The 23,097-nt window shown below is 37.6% G+C and overlaps 1 protein-coding gene and 1 long non-coding RNA gene across 8 annotated transcripts in view; both read left to right on the forward strand.

Moving 5' to 3' along the window:
* Positions 1 to 23,097, forward strand: part of LOC129732389 (high affinity cGMP-specific 3',5'-cyclic phosphodiesterase 9A) — a 446,233-nt gene that overhangs the window by 354,136 nt on the left and 69,000 nt on the right. For all 7 annotated transcript variants that reach the window (XM_055693235.1, XM_055693234.1, XM_055693233.1 and 4 more), the window contains exon 6: positions 22,137 to 22,462. In XM_055693235.1, coding sequence (XP_055549210.1) covers positions 22,137 to 22,462 — 326 coding nt within the window. The remainder of the gene's footprint in view (positions 1 to 22,136; positions 22,463 to 23,097) is intronic.
* Positions 11,421 to 12,930, forward strand: LOC129732397 (uncharacterized). Its single transcript, XR_008729249.1, has 4 exons — positions 11,421 to 11,819; positions 11,875 to 11,994; positions 12,279 to 12,687; positions 12,744 to 12,930. It is a non-coding gene; the product is annotated as an uncharacterized LOC129732397 (long non-coding RNA).

Consider the following 23,097-nt stretch of genomic DNA (forward strand, 5'->3'; position numbering starts at 1 on the left):
CTTATTTGAACATAACTAGTGTCATACAAATGAGTCATCTCTCAAACTTACAAATAACAAACTTCATAACAGTTTGATATGCTGTTTAAAAGTTTTAGAAAGAAAAGTAATTCAAAGACTATTCAACACTTTACCTGCTTCGATCAATATATATGGCCTCAACATGATTTAAATGTGGTATCGTACTATCTGAACGTTCCCGGCATCGCTCGTGATTAAATTGTTCGAAATTAAGAGTCATTGCTTTTATTTCGCTATTTCTTAAGTACTAAAATTTCGTCAAATTTCATATTTTATACTTTAATTACAACATCAATATTTTAGAACCCAAAGAGAGGATAAACATTTGTTGGATTTAAGCATTCATGTAAATCTATTTTTACAAATAATAAGTTTGAATGAGAAAGGCTGAGTCTGACCGCTAGGTGGATTAATTTAGGTTTTTGAATTCAATTCTGAATTAACGGGCAAGTAATGACAGATTCTTCTTATCGTGGGCCCAGTTACCGAATGATAATGAAAATACTATGATGCCTTTACTAACAAAACGAGTCTCTTTAACAAAGTCCAGCCAGGATGGTCAAAATAACTGAAGTCAGCATTCTCTTAATGAAAAATAAATAGAGTTAAAAGTGAAGTTCATACAATTGCAAATAAATCAGAAAAAATGGAATAAAAGGCTTGCGGTATGTATCAACATTGTTTTTCTATAATTATCGTTAGCAGGTTGACTATACATCATGATGATGTGTTTCCACTGATTCTAATTGCTACCATCCTCTCGTTTCATTATAACAGATTTGGAGATGTAGACAGGGTAAGAAAAAACAACCTCCAAAATTAATTTTGGTATTCAAAGCTGAGAGCACAAGAGGGGTTTTTGGAAAATCGAACCAAAGAAAAAAGGGTAGATTTGTTCATACATTGGAAAATAACTGTGCAGTTCCAATGCTAATGACTCGAAAATCTACTCAAAGTTATAAAACTATTTTGCATAAAACTATTAATGTCATGAAAATTATTAATATTTGAACTTTATCAGGGCGGTATATATATAAATCCAAAATAAAAACAATATTTGCAACACCTTAAAACCACTCCAGAATTACTTGGTTGAAGATGAATTGACCAATTATGACTTGATGGGATGGTGTTTAATCGAAATAATATGTGTCAACAATAAACAAGAAATGCACACCTCAACGTAGTTTTTGGGCAACAGCAGCTGGTGACTATGTGTCCCAGAAACGGTCCCATGGCAGTTCGCTAATACCAACGGAGCTGGCAATCTAATCCGCTTCATAGCCTTCACGAAAGCATACGCGCACCAGGCAGAAATCCTCCGCACACTACAAGTTCTAATTTATTGCTCCTTAGGGCATCTTCAGCGGTGGTCTATTTTTGAAACAACTTTATACTAGATTTACACCAGCGAAACCTGAATAGAACCAGCTAATATAGACCAACTTTTCGTTCTCCGCACCGGTGTTGTATATCTTGTTGTTTTAAACCGCTGACATCTGTCACACTGTCAACAATTCAATACCCCATGCTATCAGTTAATGCGACTTGTTATATTAAAAAACACTCAATATTTAATAAACGGAAATTCGATAATTTTTACGCACATTAAACGATTACTTTGGCAAGACACTTTATATCCACAAGACTTCATGGATTCGACGGTTTGACCCGAGCGTCAGTGACATTTCTCAGCATGCATTGGTGTGATCGAATGCTACAAATAGGGTTACGGAGGATAGCGAAAAATATTTGATCGCGTAGGTGTTCATCTTCCGTTTTCGTCTCATCAATCTTTCAAAATCTTGCAGTTCCTGAACCTTGGTTTGGGTTTTGAGGATATTGGGTGGCATTGCGCAGCTTGATTCGAACAATTTTCGCTATTTTCGAGTAGGTCACATACTGCCAGTTATGCTTCAAGCTTAAAAGGAGCAGTCATTGTCATTTGTCCTGCGGCTCATCTAACCCGCAAAGTCAAAAAATACGAAAAACGAAACATAACGCCCCCCAGCGATCATTTGGTTTTGTTCCAGTTGCTCGAAACAAAATGCTCAATGTCACCCCAGCATTTTGAACGTTTTCAGTTCAGTGTCTTCGAGGAACATTTTTCTGGCCTCTTAAGTTCTCCTCTAGCCCCAATACAATTAAGGCGAATAGCCAACATATTTGTCATCCTGGTGGTTGTAAACCAAGTAGTTGAGCCTACGGTTATGGTCTTCCAGAATTCCCCCTTTTACTGCTCGGTTTCCTTGAAGCCAACAACGACAAACCTGTTCGTTTTCTTCTTCAGAAAAGCCACAAAAATGAATTGGGAAGTGTCAAAAAAAAAATCTTTGTTTTGTTTACTCCCCAACACTCGCTTTTGCTTATATGAAAATAGCTAGAAATGAGGTATTCAATTAAAATATGACATTTTACCCTCCTATTGGTAGCGTACAAAGGGTTTTAGAACGTTCTATTTCTTGTTCCAAAAAGTGACAAAAATAGACCAAAACGTATACCAGTTTCAAATATTTTCAATTAAGATCTGGTATAAAACAAAATTTACACCACCGTTGCAGCAGTGAGTTTGAGTTCGTTCCAAAAAAATAGAACAAAACAACGATTTGGACCACCGCTGAAGATGCCCTTAGGAACAATGAAAAGCACATTGCAGCCGGTAACCGCCGCTGCACCTGAACGGCCGGATGGACGGATCACGCGCACCAGAACATCTATTATCAGCTTCCAGAGATTTACACAACAGATAACGCAGCGCAGTCCAGTTCCATAATTCATCCAGGCCAATCAAAGCGGGGCTAGATTGTATACACAATCTCGGATGTGCATTAGACCGTCCGGAATCGGACGTCAAGGACGAAGGCGGCAGCACCTGACCACGCGCGCCACAACCCACAGTGGGAACAATGGATCCCGGTTTTCTATCTTTGCTATTCATTTCGAGCGGAACAAGGAGTTCTGTGATGCTACACAATCAATCCTTCCGCAGTGCTCAAGCAAACATTGAATTAGGTTGCATTCGCTTTTCCCTCGGACGGATGGAAGATCTTTACACTTTTAGTGCGGTTAGTGTGCTTGCATTTACTGTTAAGGGCGTTGAGAAAAAACAGATTCTTTTATCTCGACCCTTTTTCGCTGCAACGATGGAAAGGAACGGAAAGGATCGAATACTAAAGTTCAGCTACACATTCCAGGACTCTGGAAGGTTTATTTATCACACACTTGTTTACAAGCGCAGGTGATAAGGGGTCGGATGAGTGATTTTCCTGTATACAATCCCAGACAAGAATGAACTGAAGATTGAATTTGCAGTTAGGTACAAATAAAAACCGGCTCTGAGTTACTGGTTTCCAAGTGATCGATTGCTGTTGAGGGTGGAATTGAAATCCGGACTGAAACTATGCATCACAAATTGCAGAATAGACCCGAAAGCTGAGCAACAGAACATGGCATGCAAGATTGAGTGAATTATTCTACCCTATTCGATATGTTGTGAATTAAGGGTTTTCTTGCTTTCTATCGTTTGTAAATAAATGATGCAATCGTAAAATACGCAGTTTTTTTAATTTAAGGTTAGGAACTTAACTGCCGCGTATAGCATGTTAGTCCCACCTGCATTTTCAGCAAGCCGAGAAAAACGCGTTTCTGTATGATTTTATAACATTGCTCCTTACTAGATGGGACAATATGTTTGGATGTTTTCCAGCAGTTTTTTAGAACAAAGTTGTTGAGCTCATCCATTGTTACGAAACTATGCATTGTTAGCTACCATTTACGCGTAATAACTCAATTTCACCGAAAATGCAAATGGGACTGACTTGCTATGCGCGGCAGTTTTTCCCTTGTAGGAGCTTATGACCACTGCTACCATTAGTTAGATATATTGTGGTAACTGCGCGGCAGTTAATGCCTCATAAAATCAAACGCTGGTGTTTCGGAACGCATTTCAGGATAGAATTTTCATTTTTGTCTGATATTTTTGACATAAGAAAAACGTATCATTAAATTTAGGAGAACTTTGAATTCATATTAAACTAAGACAACACTTTGCCATGAATAAAATAGTATTGCTATTTCCTTCTGGTTCCAAGGAATATCAAAATAAAACTGAGAATAAAAATATCCGTACTCATCCAATTAAGCCAGCAAATCAAAAATTGATTCCCGTTTGCACCATTTTGCTTCAAGTTCTGTTGCTTCCAATTTCTCATACAAACCCATTTGCTTAGATTACAGCTTGCACGTTTTCAATTTGGAAAATCTACCAATTCAACTTATGGATTCTCATCTGGCACATATTTGATCCACTTCCGGAACTTGGTAGAAATATGCCATTTGAAGTTTAGAACCAGCAAGCAAACAGCAGCGATATGGTGGATGCAGTGAGAATTGTTTGCTTAACCGAGGCGATTGGATTCGAACAATTTCTTCCTGCTGAGTGTTAAATCCATTTCACTCAAACAGCTAGACTGAGCTGCAGCTGGATGAAAACCAAAAATAAAACTCATTCTAGTATCTCTTTCGAAAGGATGGCTGGATTCCCCATGAACTTCGACAGAAGGATTTTATTCTGTTTCTTATCAGGTCAGGTAGCTATTGCGTTCATAAAAACTTTTGCACTCCCACGGGAAGGTGCAGAGATTAAAGCTTTTCGTATGCGAGCAACGGGGATTTGTTTGCCGGTCCCGATGTTGGTGCACCTGTCGAGTAGCAGCTCAGTGGGAGACTAAGTGAGCAGCACTGCAATGACACTGGACCCGGGCGGTGGAAAAGCATCCTCTAGGCAGGTAGAAATGAAAAGCCGCTGTTGCTGTTTTTTTTTTGTGTCTTTCAGTCCCAAAGAGGACAAGTTATATAAATTGGTTAATGGTTTTTGTTGTGCTTGTAAGTTTTGAAGCGCTTCCCAGTATTCCCTCAGGCTTTTGTACTGAAGAAGTTACAAAAAACCGTCTAATTAATGTTGTTACCATGGAGACTAAAACCCGCATATTTGGGATGCTCTTTACGTCAATTTGACGAGTTTCAGCATGAGATGCACTTGCTGCCGGTGGTCTTCGTACCGTTTCTATTGACTACCGTTATAGTGAAAGCACAAAGGTAGGAAGGTCGTGCAGCTACACAAGTGCACGGTAAAAGTAATACCGACCCTTAGTTCGGAGTATTAAACTTTCATCTCCCACTCGGCAGCCGTTTGATGTTTGATATGGTTCGGTCTGGTCTAGAGCCCCCCCCCCCCGGCGCGTGGGAAATGCACAAAAAGGGGTTGCACAAGTTACAGCTTGCATGTCAATAAGCTCAGATAAGTGCAGCCATTAGGCGTTTCCACGGTAGCCAGTGTGCCGTGCAAACCCAAAATTACCCCCCTGCAAACGTTATTGTGATGAAATGAAGAGACTTCATCCGTTTGAGTGGGTTGATGTTTGGCTTTTTCCTTGATAGGATTATTTTTTTCTCAGTTACGGACAGCAGAATGTTTCAAGTTGAACCAACAATAATAATTATTTGTTGAGTCCTGTTTTAAAATTTGCTGGCAGTATGAGAAGACGAAACGATAAATAAGTCATATATTTTTGCTATACATGTTTGGGGTAGAAAAGCAGATCATGGAACAATGTTCACGATTGTTGTTTGTTTGCTACACGAAAACACCCTGAGCTTGAGCTTGACGACCGCGCATTTTGTTGTTGCTCTTCCGTGATGGAACCGAGCTAGTTGCAAAGAGAATCACGTAAATGGCGACTTGGGATTAGTTTAGTAGTTTAGTAGTAGTTAGTTTTAGTACAACAATTCAGTAGCTTCTCGTTTTGTATAGATCGATAACGGCGCCGTCCACGTCCTTACGGTCGTTAGGGTGAGGGAGGAGATTGTATAGAAGGAGTTGTAGCAATCGTTGTTGTCGGAAACCGAGTTTACTTCTGCATCTCCACGACTGCGATGGAAAGGAAGGGTTGTGTCGCCGTGGTAAGGGACAGAACCAAACGATGTTGCGCGCGAAGTCAACTCATTATGAAAGCAAACGATGAGTAACTTTGAAAGAAAAAGTTTTTCTCTATCTTTGAAAACAACCGATTTGTATTGAAAAAACACATTTTGCGCTCTAACTTTTTTATTTTAAGTTTCACCTTAAGAAGTCTTTGAACTACTTTTAGAGCTTCTTAAAACTGTCTTTTAACTACTTTTAGAGTATCTTTTTGTCAAACATCGTCATTTTAATATCTCAAGTGACTAGGAATTCATTAAAATGGACATAGACTCATAAAATATATAAAAAAAATCGAATACGTTGTGACACAAGATCAATTTGGTATGTGAAATTGACACAGAAATTGACTTGTTTGAAAAATATCTAAAACTTAAAACTAATCAGCAAATATTGAGATAATAAAAACAAATGATAAAATTTTTTGAAATTCAATAACAGTTTACACCATATGTGAATAACATTGAACCGCAATAGACATAAAATTAACAGAAAAAAGGAGAGTGTGATGCAAAAACTTACTTGGTATTCCAAGCAAATTTAAAATGAACACGAAAATGATAAGATGAGCACAAAATTCTTAAAGTTGAGTTGAATTATTCGAACTCATACGTAAATGACAAAACAAGATACGAAATTGGATTGCAATTGGAAATGTATTTTTAGTCTCAATTGATACAAAATATTAATATTTAATAGATGACAAACTGGGATAAATTGATACAAAAGATTCGCAAAAATCGATAAACGATAACAAAAACTTGCAAAAAAGACACATATTTGACATACTACTGATTACAAATAAACGAAAGTTTTTTACCAGGTATTTATTATTTTCAGAAAATTTTTGAGCTGGCTAGGGCACCGAAATTCAAAGGAACTGTTTAAGAGCCGAAATCCTTAAATTTTTCGTGGTGTGGGTTCACGACAAAACATGTTCTGAACGGTGTTATTGATGTAAATTTTACACAGAGTGATTCAATTTGACAAAAGTTGACATAGAGTCATGAAAATAATAATTAATTCGGTATGAAAAATTGACACATAAGGTACGCAACGTTTGACCAAACTGATGAGAAATTTCCCAACTAACGACACAAGTTCCTGGATTAGGAATTGGAAATTGTTTAAAATGATTGACAGAAAATCACAAGAAATTCCACATGTTCAATATAAAATTGTTTCAGAATATTTGACAAATGATGAAGTGACAGTCTTGTAAAAAGTAACATAAAATTGATTATTACTCTAATGACTCAATAAATAAAACGAAATTAAGGATTATACGAAATTGAACAAAAACTAACATAAATAATACAAGTTGTGGACTTGACATTACACTGTCAATGAACTTACTTTACTTTCATTGAGACAGGTCGTTACCCGATCAGAAGAGCATAACAAACTTAAAACAAAATTCTATCTACGTGAGATACAAGTAACACAAACTAATCTGATTTTGTTTTGATAATTGATCATCATTAACATGAATTTATCTTGATAAGATATGATCAAACCCTGTGATAAAGATGATTAAAAGTGTTCGGACCAAGAAATATGTGCCTCAGTACTGTTTTACGAGATATTTTCATCCAATTCCAAATCAATTTCTACCAGTTTTGATTTTTTTTCTAAAACACGTTGTTTTTTCATTTTCAAAAATTTTGTTGGGTTGAGTCTATTTGTGTTCGAATCTTGCAAATAGATACATAGATTCTTAAAATTCCTTCTGAAGTTTCCACTGTCACACTTACACATTGTCGAACTGTTTCATAGAGCGATAATAACATGATATTCTTCGAAAGGACATAGAGAAATATATTTTCAAGAAGTTTCCTAACAGTCATCTTCTCACCTACAATGTACAATTTTCCTGCTCTATCAATAAAAACGCGTAGCACGTTGTAGAAAGAACCATTGAGAAATATATAGGAATCATCATATGCAAATTTTTTACATTATTCTTTCCCACATATCTTAATTCTTTCATAATAACATTTTCCTATATCGTTAAAATCTGTTTCACTAATCATGTCGTCAGCAGTAATATCATCCTCAAGTGAAGCTCTTAAGGAAGGATCAAATTGAATGGATTTTGCTGGTAATTTCCATAATCTCTCTGTCCATTGGTGAATTGGAGAACTAATTGGTACACACGTGTGATGAACAATATTATTCAAAAAAAAAAACTTAGTTGCCAATTGAAGCACTGGATGGTTATTTGATGTATGATAACCTATTAACATTCCGTTGCCATTTTCATTAGGGAAGAGCGAAAAATTCCATAGTGCACCTGAATAAAACTAATAAATATATGCTTGATTAGAGCAGAAGAAAAATTGAACACAACACTTACGAACTGACAATTTACACAAAAATAGTTTCTTTCCATTTTGTACGGATCCGAAAACTGTTTTGCAAACGATGTGAAACATTGTGGAAACGGTGTTCGTTTTGCCAATGCGTTGAGCATGCTCAATAAATCCTCTAAAGCATTCTGGGTGAGTTTATGCTTAAGGGGTTATATACCTTTTTAGTCTTCAAAAAACCGAATTTTTTTTTATTGTTTTACCTTCAAAAACAACATCTTGAGAACATTTACGCAAATTTTCATAAAGATCTGAGCAATAGGAAGAAAGTTAGAGCGATTTGCAGCGCGCCTCGCCACGGCCGCATAAGCTAAACTTGAAACTTCACACGCGATTATCTCGGAATAGTGTTTTCCGAAAAATGACTTTGCCGTGATCCTGATTGCGGGAAAACTACTGAACCGATTTCCTTCATCTTTTTTTTAAAATTTTCGTTATCAAATTCGCCGGTCCTTGAACGATCGCGAAACATACAGTTACATTTTGCCGCAAAAAAAATTTTTATTGCAATTTTTAGCGCTCAAAACGTGCATTTTTTGGGGAAAACGTTCCCATTTGCCCTCAAAACAAAATACTCATAAAAGCGATCGTTCAAGGACCCGGCACACTTCTAAACTAATGAAATAATATGAGTTTTTTGACTTCGGTTGACCCGCTGAGTCTCTATCATGATCACCGCAAGCCTCTGCAAAAAAATAGTGTTTCGGGGAAACGGCCATTACTACAGTAATAATTGGTATATCTCAAAATAAAACATATTTTGTTGTTGTTGATAAACTTTCCTTTCAGAAAAATACCTCTTTGATGCAATGAAAATGGTGCTATGCATTCAAAAATAGATACAAACTTCCCTCATTTTTCTTGACCAAAAAGGTATATAACCCCTTAATGTAAAAATGAAGTATCATGAAGAGAATATCGTTTGGATGCAAATTGTTGGCAAATTCTACAAAACTGTGTTCATTTTCCTGTAATATTGAAAACGACTGAGATTTAAAAACTAATGTGTGTATCTTCTAGCCTCGTCCATGGAACACTACTACAAAGTTTCAATCTTACATCAATACTCTTTAGCTGATCATCCGTCTAATCACCACTTACAGATTTGTCACAATTTTCTCTGTCAACAGTACCCTAAAATATTTAAAAAAAATTGTATCACTCTATGTCTTCGCTATAGATTCTCAATAAAAATCACCAATCTTTTCAAGTTCAACTGAGGACTGATGAACTTCTAAATTAATGGAAGATGCATTTTCATCTCCAGGACTATCGAAGGAATTGTCATTTTCGTCATTACCAGTTATTTCCATGCTGTCAATTGTATCAAGGGAGCAGTTTTCAATTCGCGGGTCGTTACCTTGTACTTTTAGTATATGTGTTGTATCAATTTTATTCGTATCTGTTGTTAGAAATCGGCTACCGGAAGCTTTCTTTCCGTACGACATTTTTGCCTGAAAATATTCATGCTTCATGCATTTCATTTAATAATTAATGTATAGTTTTATTGCGCTAACCTTTTTGTGTATTTTGTTTGTTTATTGTATCGCGCCAATGCTGCATTAAGTAGTAATGACGCGGCCTCTGACCCATTTTATTGTTGTGTTAACTTTTTTTGAAAATCCACAAACTAAATTTTTCGAATATCTTTTTGAACTATCTAGACTCAACGATGCAAATTTTGCAAAACAACAGAAACAACAGCGGATCCAGAGAGGCCAGATGATTTTTGAAATGTTTTCGCCCAGATAAAAAACAAATCTTACCACAAACTTCACGACGAAGCAAATTTTCGGTACGGATTTTATTTGCACAAAATAAAATCCGTACTAATAATAGCAAATATTTGCTTCGTGTAATCCCTGCTTAAAAGAAAAACGGATCAACTAGAAATACTCAAAAAATCGCCAATTTGGCAACAGGGTTTTACATGTCAGAGGTGCCAAATATCTTCTCGAAGCGCAATGTTGAAAAACTTTTTCATTCGACTCATATTATCGATGATGAGGATGAAAGTCTCGAGGAATAATACAGTGCATCGCAAAACCTATGAAGGTGTCAAAACTTTTGTTTATGCCTAATTTTATTTTTTTCAATATGGTATTACCTCTCTTATTCGTTTGGCTCAGATTTTGACAGTTCATTTGGCTCATAACATTCTCTCCGCCTATCTGTCTCTCTCTCTTTCTCTCTCTCTCTCTCTCTCTCTCTCTTTGAGTGTTGCTAGGAACAACCGAAGCTGCCGGCGTGTGACGACCAAAAATATCACCGCCTCCATTTTGCTGGTAATCAGCGAAAAATTGCGGAAATCCTATTATCGATTAAGTTGAAACATGTAGCTGTCGACTGGCGACAATTGATTTTACTCTCATGCCGTACATTATACCTTACGTCGCGAATAGTGCGCTGTATAGCGCATCTGATGTGCTATATAGCGCACTTCTTCCGACGTAAGGACATTCAAAGTCGCAGTGAAAAGTCGCGCGCAACAAAAATCGCGTTTTCGATTTAGTGCTGCGACGTTAATAATGAAGTTTTTAAAAACTGCAAAAGCGTTGCCTTTTTCAGAAACCTTCACTAGTATCAATAACATTGGTAGACTAGGGGCTAGACACTATTGATATATTTGCAAGTATTTACCGTTGCATTTTCGGGCAATCCTTTATCTATACCGAAACTTCTTGACGTCACATTATCGTCGGTGTGATGTCAAATATGACAGATAAACGAGAAGCATTAAAACATTTCAACCGATATCGTATAATATTACCAAAATATTTCTCAAGAACATAAAGGTGTCTAGCCCCTAGGTCTGAGCAAATACCATCAAACTGGCAACTGTGGACATCAATCAAAATTCATTGTATTTCTGAACAGAAGCAAAAGCAAGTGCGTTAGCTTATGTCCAGTTTAAAGTACAGTTTTCAGTGTCTAGTGCGGTTAAGTGATATTCTTACGATGGGCAAAATTCGCTCTAAATACGTTTCTGCTGTTGCAAAAAGACTGCAGGCAGCGGCGAATGACAAAAAAATTAATGTTTTTAGCGGATTCACAGGCTGAAAATGTATTTGTTTTCGAGAAGAAAAGTGGAGCAACGAACAAAATGGCTACCAAGATTGATTCTCCAGAACCGACTGGCTCTTCAAAAATGAAGCACGAGTTGAGAAAACATGAAAAAGTAGCATTGAGCCGTCGACAGTTATATTCCTCAGGTAGGGTTGATTTATTTTTGCTAATTGCCAGTTTTAAACGTGCTTTTTTGTATAAACTACGCAAAACACGATTCAAAAGAATGTATTGATTTCGAGAAAAGCAAAAAATGGTGGTAGCCCCAACAGATAATGAATTCAAACCTACACCTAAATTCAAAAATTCTGGAACTTCCGTATCGAAGAAGCTGGAATCCGAACTTCGTCAAACAACAGTTCCGAGACAATTTGTTTCACCCGGTAAATCATGGAATTGATATCAGTACTTTTACCTAATAATTCATTTTCATTGCAGAGATTTTTCCCCACAAACAACAAAATAAAGATAAAACTGATTTGGCTGATGAATCCATGATGAGAAATGACTCAGTTGACCTGTTGACCAACACTGACAGTGATACTGGAGCAGAGAATCGTAAGTTTGCATTTGTTGATTTTAGAAAAGTTTACCTTCCAAGTTACTTCCCCCACCCCCTTTACCGAGGAAAGATTTAAGAATCAGGGCTCGCATGCCATATGTCAGTTCTGAAAACTGAGTAAGTGTGTGTGTGTGTGTGAGAGAGAGAGAGAGAGATTGAGAGCAATTGTGGATGTGTTTTCAGCAACGGCTGGACCGATATGTTGCCCTTTGAAAATATGGCTTAACATAAAAAATATCAATTGTTTCAATTTTCAAAACAAAAGTTATTTTATTAACAGATCATGGTGAAGCAAACCAATCAAAAATGGATCGCCTGATTAGACAGAACACAGTTTCAAAAAGACAAAACAACAAAACTTAATGGATGGATCGCATTTTTAGGTTAACTGACATTCTCAATGCTAAAGTTTGCGGGGAGCCAACGGACATGATTTTTACGGAAGTGCTTGGGTACCCCGAGAGAGGGTCACACCCTAAAGCGATTCTCGGAGGCCGAAACGAGCGACTGCATTTTTGTATAGCTATTGATGAAGGAGCTGTGGTCAATAGGCTTTAAAAATAGATCAGTAAGTGGCCGTGGTTCAATTAACCCGCGTGGCCGCCCATCTAAAAAAACTACTGTTACAGAGGCAGAACAGGTGTCACGACGCGAGCCACTGACACCTGAAAAGGTTAAATACGTAAAAGGTAAAAAAAACAATTGCTTAGCTCTATCTAATCTAACAAATTTAAACATTCTTCAGATCGTTTAATTGAACATCGAGTATTTCTAGGAGATCTTCCCGCGATTTCCAAGCAGCGAGCAGATGAATGTGGCCGACTAATGACTCGCGTAGTATCGTACTATGGTGCTACATAAGCAATCTAATGCTACTGTATTCTGGAACTGGAGTTTTCCTAAGGATAATTGGCATTGATATTACCTTATTTGTAAACAAGTCTGCAATGAATCTAACTTTAATATTGCTATATTTAATGAAACATTCGTAGAATTTCTTAAGCTATTAACTTTTATATATTGCTACATTGAATTCGATTCGATAATACTTGTATAGTTTCTCATGCTATATTTACGTTTATAATAAAATGAATCGATAAATAAAATACTTATAATTAGACCTGTGTTATCTATTAGAATCAAATTAAATTATATTAAGGTGAGTAACAATATAACAATTTAATATCAGAAGCGGTAAAGATTTTAAAATTCTGTAGTATCTCAAGTTGTAAGAATCTTGTTTTGTGTCTATCAAGACATGTTATAATTAAAAACTCCGGTTGTTACTGGGCTGTTATCTGGTGTTGTTATGAAGATGATATCGCTCTTACAACGGTTGATATGTGTTTGATATTAGCTGAACAATTTTTGTTATAATATTTGTTATTCTAAAAACTAACGGGACCATATTCAGAACAAAACCTGATAGTTTTTAAATCGTAACAAATTAACAGCAGTAGTTATATTTCTGTTTCACCTTCCTGATCGGGTAATCACCCACTACCGATTCCAGAATACGTCTCCACATCACTCGATCTTGGGATAGTTACTCCAATCGCCCCTAACACCCGCCGATTGGGTGTCCTCCTTCACACCACACACCCAATGAGTACGGGGTTTACCACGGCCTTTGTCGGGCTCACTGCTGAATATTATCTTTACTGCTTGCTCCACCGACACTCATGCCACGTGGCCAGCCCACTTACATTCGCTCGGTACACTTTGTGGTTTAAGTACCTGCGCCACACTCTCCGGTTCCTGATTCCGTTTACCGCTTTATAGCATCGTTCTCAGTGCTAACGCTTCTTGCATTGATAGAGTCTTGTTTCGGCCGCTTTAGCCACTCGAGAACTCTCCTTCATCTGACGAGCCACACGATTTGCTGCCACCATTGTGCGAGCACGGACCCGGTTTTTATTCAACACTTTCAGTCTACTTCACTTTTTATTTCTATCACTTCCACTTATCACCTTTCATAGTACGCAAATAGGGTAGTTTGGGGTAACTTGGAACCCCTAAGGAAAACTCCTGTTATTTTGTACCCTGTGTTTGCTATCCATTAAACGTAATGAATTATAGTAATATTGACGTGTTGAAAAAACGAAATTCAAAATAATGATTTTCGGACATAAAACAATCGAGTGGGGTGAAATGGACCAACTATAGGGGGAAATCTGGACAGTGTTTGGGGTAATATGGACAGGGTAAAATATGTGAGTTTAGGTTGATCAATGGTTGCTTACTACACAGTTGAAAATGGTATTAGGCATACGGAATGATAATTGCAATTCGTAGGCATTTTTTCAATTGTTTAAACTAGAAACTGAGTAAGCGTTCGACAGATATCAGTGGCAATGGGCAACTGGCCTACTGTATTCCAAGCGGAGATTTACGCTATAATCAAATGTGTCAACGTTTGTCTGAAGAGAAACTACAAACATGCGAATATTTGCATTTTCTCTGATAGTCAAGCGGCTCTAAAGGCTCTTTGTGCTCACAAGTGTACGTCAAAAATAGTGTGGGAGTGCGTTCTCTCACTGCGGAGGCTGTGTCGTATGAACTCTGTCAATTTGTACTGGGTTCCCGGGCACAGCGGCATAGACGGCAATGAAAAAGCAGACGAACTGGCCAAACAGGGCTCCAACTCGCAATTTGTTGTTCCGGAACCCTTTTGCGGTATCTCAAATTGCACTATAAAATGGAACTTAAATACTGGGAAGAGCAACGGGTGACAGTCAACTGGAGGGCTGTCAGAGGGTGTCACCAGTCGAAAATGGTAATTATGCCAAACGGGAAAATTACTAAAAAGCTCCTAGAGCTCAACAAGTGGGCTCTTTCTACCTACACAGGACTAGTAACTGGGCACTGCCCGAGTAAGTATCATTTAAAGAACATTGGTCGAGTTCAGGATGACACTTGTCGCTTCTGTAATATGGAAAGCGAAACCTCGGAACATCTACTATGCAGCTGCGGTGCATTATACATGAGCAGAATCAAATTTCTTAGCAAGGGCTGGGGTGAGATTTCGTCTGCCAATCCTGGTAAAGTAGTTGGCTTTATTAAGCACATTCTACCTGACTGGGAGCGTGCCGAGGCAACCGGCCATTCACTCGATCAATAGTGGGTGTCTGGTTTTCTACATGGTACGTATAGTAATGGGGATATACTACAATAGTTCTAAATAATGGACGCAGTAGTCTAGTTCCACTACAAATAAATAAATGCGTTCGTCTTCCGCACGCGCGCCTGTGTGTGTCAGTGTGTGTGTCAGTGTGTGTGTAAGTGTGTGTGTTTGACAATTCAAAAAGGATCACCCTTAGGACCAAACAAAAAATACGGGTATAAATTTTTGACGTAGGACTACGTCTAACCGCACTATATCGAGTTACATTCCGCGAAAACTAAAACCAAGATGTAACGTCGGAATGAAAGATTTCAAACGGTTATACTGATGTAACCACAATAATCAATATATCGTTGGATTGATAAAATGATGGACAATTTTGCGATTCTTCAATTTTCATTATCACTTCATTGTTAAACAGTGAAAATTGAATAAAAGTTTCAAGGTCGAATTTTCACCAACAATGCACCAATCATATGCGAGCACGCCTGGCACAGACTTCATGAATAAACACCAACTGCCTGCTGAGATATCCTGTATAGCAGTGGCAAAAAAAAATTTTGACAGAATCTTCCCGTCCCAATAGGTCAACTAATGTTAGCTTTCATGAGCCTAGACTATTTTGATGTCTTGAAGGTGAAGCTTTTTCGGAAAGTTCGTAACCACCTCCACTATCAGACAGTTTTACGTTCTGTTGTTAATAAATATGTTAATGTTAATAAAACTGATGTCTTGAAGGAGAATATGATGGCACAGGCAACAGTACTGCACCGAGCAATGTATGAACAGAGCGTGGGTTACTCGTCGTCTATCAGTGCAGGAGAACTCGATATTCATTTTTGTGCAGACTTTGCCGCTGTTGACGAACAGTAGGGCGTGGAACACAATCAAATTGCCGTTTGAATTGTCTTCTTCTTCTTATTGTTTCGTATGATTTTTCGGGTGTCGTAAAATACGCTGCACCGCCGGGAACAACAAAATGTGTTGTTTATTTTTGAACTCTACGCTCTGCTTTTTTCAGATTTATTCAAATAACTGAATATAGAGTATTTAAAAGACAATAGAAAACCAAAATGCTCCGTACAGATGAATGAATAGGTAGTGAAACGAGGTGTTCTGATGATTATATTTTACTAGCTAAATGAATATAGTCCAGTAAGACAATACTAGTTGTATCCCGCGGTGGCGGTTTAGAGGAAAACCAAATTCATTTCATCTTGATATTAGAGTTCCGACATTAGTATTTGTATTTTTCAATTGAAATTTTTTTTAAATTAGCATTTGCAAGAAAATATTACTTTCCATAACCTTACTTGTAATTGAACAACGCTATGCAAACATTAATTGCTGAGGCTAATGTTGTGCATCACTCTAGCTCAGTTTATTTAAGATAACAGACATAATGACTTTCAAATATGGTATCTTCGTTTTTCTTTGGTATCTTGAAACTGATAAAATCTTTTCTGATTGATTCTGTATACTGATAAAATGTTTAAATTGAGCTGAATTGAATGTTAACATGTTCATAAAATTCTATGTCAATTCCAAATTTTCTGTGAATGTACATTTTCTACTGAAACTGTAATTCGTTATCGATATTTTTTCCACGAGCTTGTAACTGCAGGAAAAAACTTATGTGACATCTTTGCCGCTTGATGATCGGTGAGTGAGCCAACTTCAACGAGACAAATAGATATAGAAGGAAGTTTAATTTCTACTAAATCGTACTCAATTAAATATTTCGTAGAAGGTTACCTTTTAGCGTGTTAAAGAAAATTCGCTGTATTAGAATGAAAGGTATTCATCAATGTTCTAGAAACCAAATTTTCTATAGCAATATTTTAGAGAAAACTTTCTTCTATAAAGTTGTTACATATGATAATGCGCTTATTGAAAAAGTATCGAAAATTAGAATGATCAAACTTTTCGATGCTATCAGTATCTAACTTTTTCATGTTTGTAGATAGAAAACCTTGTTCTACAATTTTAAAGCTCCAAAAATTTTAAGTAACTTTGTAAAAAAAAGTTTTTTTCTTTAACATTGCTATAGAGCTCTAAACCCAAATTGCCCCCTAATTTGGTTTCTGGACTATTGTGAATGTTAAAGAGAATATTTTTCTTCTAGGATAGAGTGCTGCAAAGAAATAGTCAAAATACAGACCCCGTTCGATTTTGGCAACACGCCAGAATTTTTCCTGTTGCCAAAATCGAACCATGCCAATAATGAACGGTTCTTTTCTCATGATTTTTTTGACTTTTCAAGTGGTCAAAGACGACCTTAAAGTAGAAATGGCCACCAATGAACTAGTTTTAGTTCCATGTCGTTTGAGGTGTCGCTTGATGAATTTCGGCTGACGACCTAGATACTTGATATTACCACCCGAACCAAAATACTCTCCTTTTGGAAGATGTTGAGCTTAAATTGGTTAAAAACGAGCTCAAATCAAACATAGCTTCAAAAAATATATATATATATGTATATAAAATTTTTGTAGTCCTACGTCAACTATGCGGTCGTGTCTTGAATACCACCCTCCTACTATTTCTTTTTTAATAGAGAACAAGTATAGGTACCAATGTTGAGCATGAACTGAACCGAAAAAAAACTGATAATAAGGAAGGTTTAACGGCATTTTGGGTAATTAACATTTTTTGACATCGGAAATAAGTTCAGCTCCTTAAAAGTGGTATTATACGTCATTTTCAATCATTTTAAAAAGGCTGTTAGGTTTTTTCCAACTTTCGTTCAGAAACCCGCCACTGTGCGGGGGATTGAAAACACTTTGTGTACAGAAAATTTATCCCGGATTGCTGAAATACTTTTTACAGGTCATCCTTTGTACACCACTGTCTTTTCCTTCCGTTTTCGTATGCCCGCGGCATCAGTCCGACAATAGATTTTACTTCAAACAGGGCGCTTTACAAAAAACGCAATTTCTTCCACAATTTTTTCCACTATGTAATCGTAATATTTTATCAAAATGTAGCCATTTACTAGACAAACATTGCTGCAAAGCTGATTAGACTGAAAACATTGAAAAAGTTCTCATAAAAACTTAAATTCACGAGCGTAAAACGTACAGCAATATCAACTTTTAATGTTTCCTTTGTTTACATTGGCACTGCGGTGCACCTATCACAGCAAACCATGCAATTTTTATGTTAGGTAGAGTTTAGTAGTTCAAGGAAAGGATGAAGTAGTTCTTGAACCTAAGAAAAGTAATACTTTCCAAGATAAAGCACCTGTCCATTTCACCCCAGGGGTCCAAATCACCCTAAACTACCCTACGTATTTCGGCGCTTGTATGGAACCTTCATCAGTGCTTAGGTCGACTGTCCACTGTCGACCGGAAGTCGTTTACTTGGATTTCAAAATGGCGTGTGGAGTCAATTTATAGCCTCTGGCTTGTATTCGAACATTAATTTTCGTTTGAGCTGTTGCTAGAATCAGTATAAACTCTAATTTACACTTTGGAATCAGTTCACTTTTATATTCTATCACTTTCACTTTTACTTGATAGGTGACACTACTCATGTACAGGGCCGGCGTTACACTATTTTTCCGAGTGGGTAACAGGGAATGGGGAAGTTTATTGGGTGGCCTTCCGGTAGTTAACCGGAACAATCGCCTTGGCGGATTAGAACATGCGTGTAGTCATGTTTTGAGTTCTTTATTCGTTTTATTTATCAATTTTCGCGACAAAATTTTTGGAGTAGATCTTATCTTTCAGTTTTGCCAAAAAACTCTCGATTGGGGCAGCTAGGGGACGCTCCATCTCGTCCAACGATTGCTTTGAGTAGCGGTATGGTATTTCTTGATGAACCACACAATCTCCGGCAGGCACTTCTTACTATGAATTTACCCGTTCAAAGCCAGTCCGGAGCGAAGGAAGAGCAACTTCAACATCCTTTTTTCGCTTTTTGTCAGCCACAGTTCCCCTTCTTTGGGGAACTTGGTGTCTAAAATGAAATTCCCCTCGGAGCTCACTTCTTCGTGCAGGAAATAAAATACGGAGCGCCCCGCCAGTCGTTGCCATCCATGTTCGTCAGGCAATTTTTAACAGTTTGGCCGGTGGCACCAACCGTCCGACCGAGCGCACGCAGTGATGTAGCCACTTTTCCTCGGTCTTCCTCTTCAGCATTTTTAGGAGCTTCTTATCGCTCAGAGTCGTCGGCCGTTCGGAACTGGGTTTTCTTTCGATGCTTTGATAGCTCTTAAAGTTTTCGGAATCGAAATTTAGTTTGTTTGATAGCAAATCGTTTAGAAATGCATGAAATCTGTAGATATCCATTTCAAGTTTCGAACATAGAGAACATTACATTTTTTTTTTGGTTTTGTCTGATAATTCCAAGTGGGTAAGTAGTAAGAATGGGTACTACTACCCATACTACCCACATCAAACGCCGGCCCTGCGCATGTATGTATTTCAACACCGATTTGGTGTCATCATCAGTACTTATATGGACTGTGGAGAAAATAGCGGAACTCCTAAACTTTAATATCTAAGTAGGTAAACGAATGGGCCAAATTTTAAGTAAGAGAACTAAAAAACTTGAGTTCAAGAAATCAGAAGTTTCCGTCTTAGGATTCAAAATCGGTTTCTGGCCATTTTTATCGTATTTGCAGAAACCGGAAGTCGTCATATTAAATTTCTAAATGGGACCTGGAGTCAATTGCCGACCTTCTGGCATCATTATGGCTCCGGAAATACCCATGTTGGGTGGTGTTCGGCTATTTTTGGCTGTTTTCAGATACTAGAAGTTGCCACCTTGGATTTGAAAATCATTCCGATCATTTTTAGTTGTTTCCCACAAAATTTGGTTGAAACATGTGTTTCATTTGTGTGACTCTTCACACCTGTTTTCAAAATAGGGAAGGGTTTTCATATAAATTTTTCTCGTACTATAAAATCATCACTTTTCAAATTTGGCTCCATTCGCTTGGTTGATTTTTAATTTCTGCAGAAATTTGTATTTCAGTCCCCTCTTAGAATGAGGGAGGTGTGTCGAACCAGCATAAAAACATTTATCACTCTCAAAAACTTCCACATGTCAAATTTGGATCTATTTGCTTGATTAGTTCTGGAGTTATGTAAAAATTTGTTTTTCATTTGTATGGGAGCCCTGCCTTGAAGAGGAGGGAGGGGTATGAAACCATTATAAGAACCTTTCCCGGCGTCGAAAACCTCTACATACAAGCCTTCACGCCGATTGGCAAGTCTATTAGGTCAGACTGACAGACAGAACTTTTTTAATATGTTCAGATCATAAATCAGAAAAAAGAAGATGCTGACAGAAACTGATTGAAACTGACAGAAGATGTTAAAAAATTTCCCAAATTGAAAACAGTTGACAATAATCTAAAGTGAAACTATATGAAATGACAGAGTTCAACAAAAAATATATGATTTGCTAAGCGTTCAACGAAAAATTGATACGAAATTAGTACAAAGTTAACATACAATTGATAAAAAATAGTTTAAACACAGAATCAAAAGAAAAAATCAGTCACTGCGTTGCGCTAGTGGGCATACACTTTTAAGTATTTTGAAGGTTTTTTTGGTGAACTGCAGCTGCAGTCTACTGAAAAATTGTTTCAACCGCTGAAACAGTAGCGATTTTCAGCAAAATTACTCAGGAGGTCAGTTTTTCGATTTTTTCTATCGATGGCATGAAAATAAAATGGTATATCATCAAGATAACATCATAAAAAGTTTACATGAAATGAGAGTTGATTTTAATAATTAGATCTTTGTTTCTGTAAAATATCCTTTGTGCGCTTCCAATACTGCTGTGGGCATACACTGAATATGTTTTTTGAGAGTTAATTCTGCCGCGTTCCTCAAGTCTGTTGCAAGTATTTCCACAATCGGTTTAGCGGAAATTTCTTTCTAAATTCATTTCGCATGACTACCGCATCAATTTGCAGGCCAACATATTTGAATTACTCTCGATTTTAATTTTTTTCCCTGCTGTTCATTGACTTATGTGTTTATTCTCAAAAATGGATACGGATACTAAAGAATAACATTGAAATGTTGACACAAAACTGGCAGAAACGCTACAGAATTAAAAAAAAGCTATATGCAAAAAAAAACAAATTTGATTTTCGTGTTTTTTTTTTAAATTTATTACTTTAATCCCATTTTTTATTATTTTTCCAGCTCTTTATTGATTTGTTTATAGTGTTTTAATAAATTTGGTGCATTCACTGTTTACCTTAACGTAATTTTTATTGCTTGATTTCCGTTTTTCTGCTAGATGAAATTATTTGCATATTTCCCCAAAGCGTTATTGTTTACAAATTCGTAATAAGATGCTAAGAAAATCGGGTGAAATTAATGCCAATGATAAAATTTTTTTCGAACAATAACGCCTAAAAACAACACGATTGTGATAAAAGCTTGAATCTTTTTCAAAGTTGCTGAATGCTCCAAAAGCTTGACGCGAGAACGCAAAAAGTGCCAAAACATTGCCCTTCTTGATTTATTATGTTTGGTTTGAGTAGAAAATTCTGTTTGCACTAATTATTCATTAGGATATCCAAATCAGTATCCATTTTATTTGCTCATTCTGGCAGCTGCCCACCCGAGCAGAATTCTCCACCGCACGAACCGTTTTCGGTGGAAACATTTTTGCTGTAGATCTGTTTTAATTTTTCGAAAAGGTTGCGGCATCCTACCGCTAGTAATGAGAAAACATTTATAAGAACCTTGGGAAAGTTACCGGTTGTGTAAGCAAGGGCAAAAAAACACACACTATTTTCGCTGGTCTCGCTCCGCAGAAAATGCATTGAAATTTATTATCAAATCCGCTGTACTTTCCACATCTCATCCAATTCCGCTCTGTTTTAGCGCTCAATCTTTTCACGCGAATTTATTAACTAATTTTTTTCCGCGAAGCAGAGCAATTCACAGAGCTGTGTCGAAATCTTCCCCGATCCAAGTCAGAGATGAATTTTTTAACAGGGAGAGAGGAAAAAAAATTATTACTAATAATTGCCTTCTATTGCAGGTCTATCGAGTCGACCCCGCGGTCCGCCCCACCGAAAAACCAGCCTGCCGAAGCACACGGACGTGAAGAAGCGCTTCCTGGAGATCGCCGATACGACCCTGTCGGACGAGGTGAAGGCCGCCCTCCGGCTGCCGGCGTTCGATTCCTACGAGTGGGAGGACTGGGATGTGATCCACCTGATGCAGACCATGTTTGTCGAGCTGAACCTGCTGGAGAAGTTTCAGATTCCGCGGGAAACGTTGCGTGAGTGGCTGTACGAGGTGTACAAGCACTATAACGACGTTCCGTTTCATAACTATCGGCACTGCTTTTGCGTGGCACAAATGGTGAGTACTTACTCTTCGTTGCTTTGCTAGTGTGTGTGTGTGTTTTTTTTTTTGCATACCGGAAAGGATGCTACTGCGGGTAGTCGGCATTTGAGGTTAGCTTTTTTTTGTCCTGCTGTTGTTGCAACACAGAATGGGCAGTGAGATGAAGAGTCACCTTGGAAAACAGAGAAACATTTTTGCTAGCAGACCGAGCAAATAACGACATCATCTCTCTTCTCCTATCGGACCATTATCGCACTTACTGTCATCGCCAGCCCGCCTCCGATGAATTATACATTTGACACTACTGGCAGGATAAGAGGCTTACGGACACGCCATTATGGCATTGTTCGCTACATTCGCAGGCAAGCCTTGCGGGCAGTTTCCGATGTGTTCAGTTCAGGCAGGGAGTAACATTAGTGCATATAGATATAAATTCTTTCTTATAATGCAAAGCGAGAGCAACAACGGTCGGTGGGGATTGCGGGAAAGCTGATGCTAACTTATGACGCGCAAAATGTTCCTTCCCGGGGATTGAGTGCGAATTTTCAAGGCACGTGCCATATGCTGGGCACACAATAGCGGACAGTTCCGATTGCATCCGGAATGGATGCTCGAGTGATGCCCAACAGGAATACTAAATTCAGCGAGAA

This window comes from Wyeomyia smithii, chromosome 3 (genome assembly GCF_029784165.1).
Source record: "Wyeomyia smithii strain HCP4-BCI-WySm-NY-G18 chromosome 3, ASM2978416v1, whole genome shotgun sequence".
In the NCBI taxonomy this organism is placed as follows: Eukaryota; Metazoa; Arthropoda; class Insecta; order Diptera; family Culicidae; genus Wyeomyia; species Wyeomyia smithii.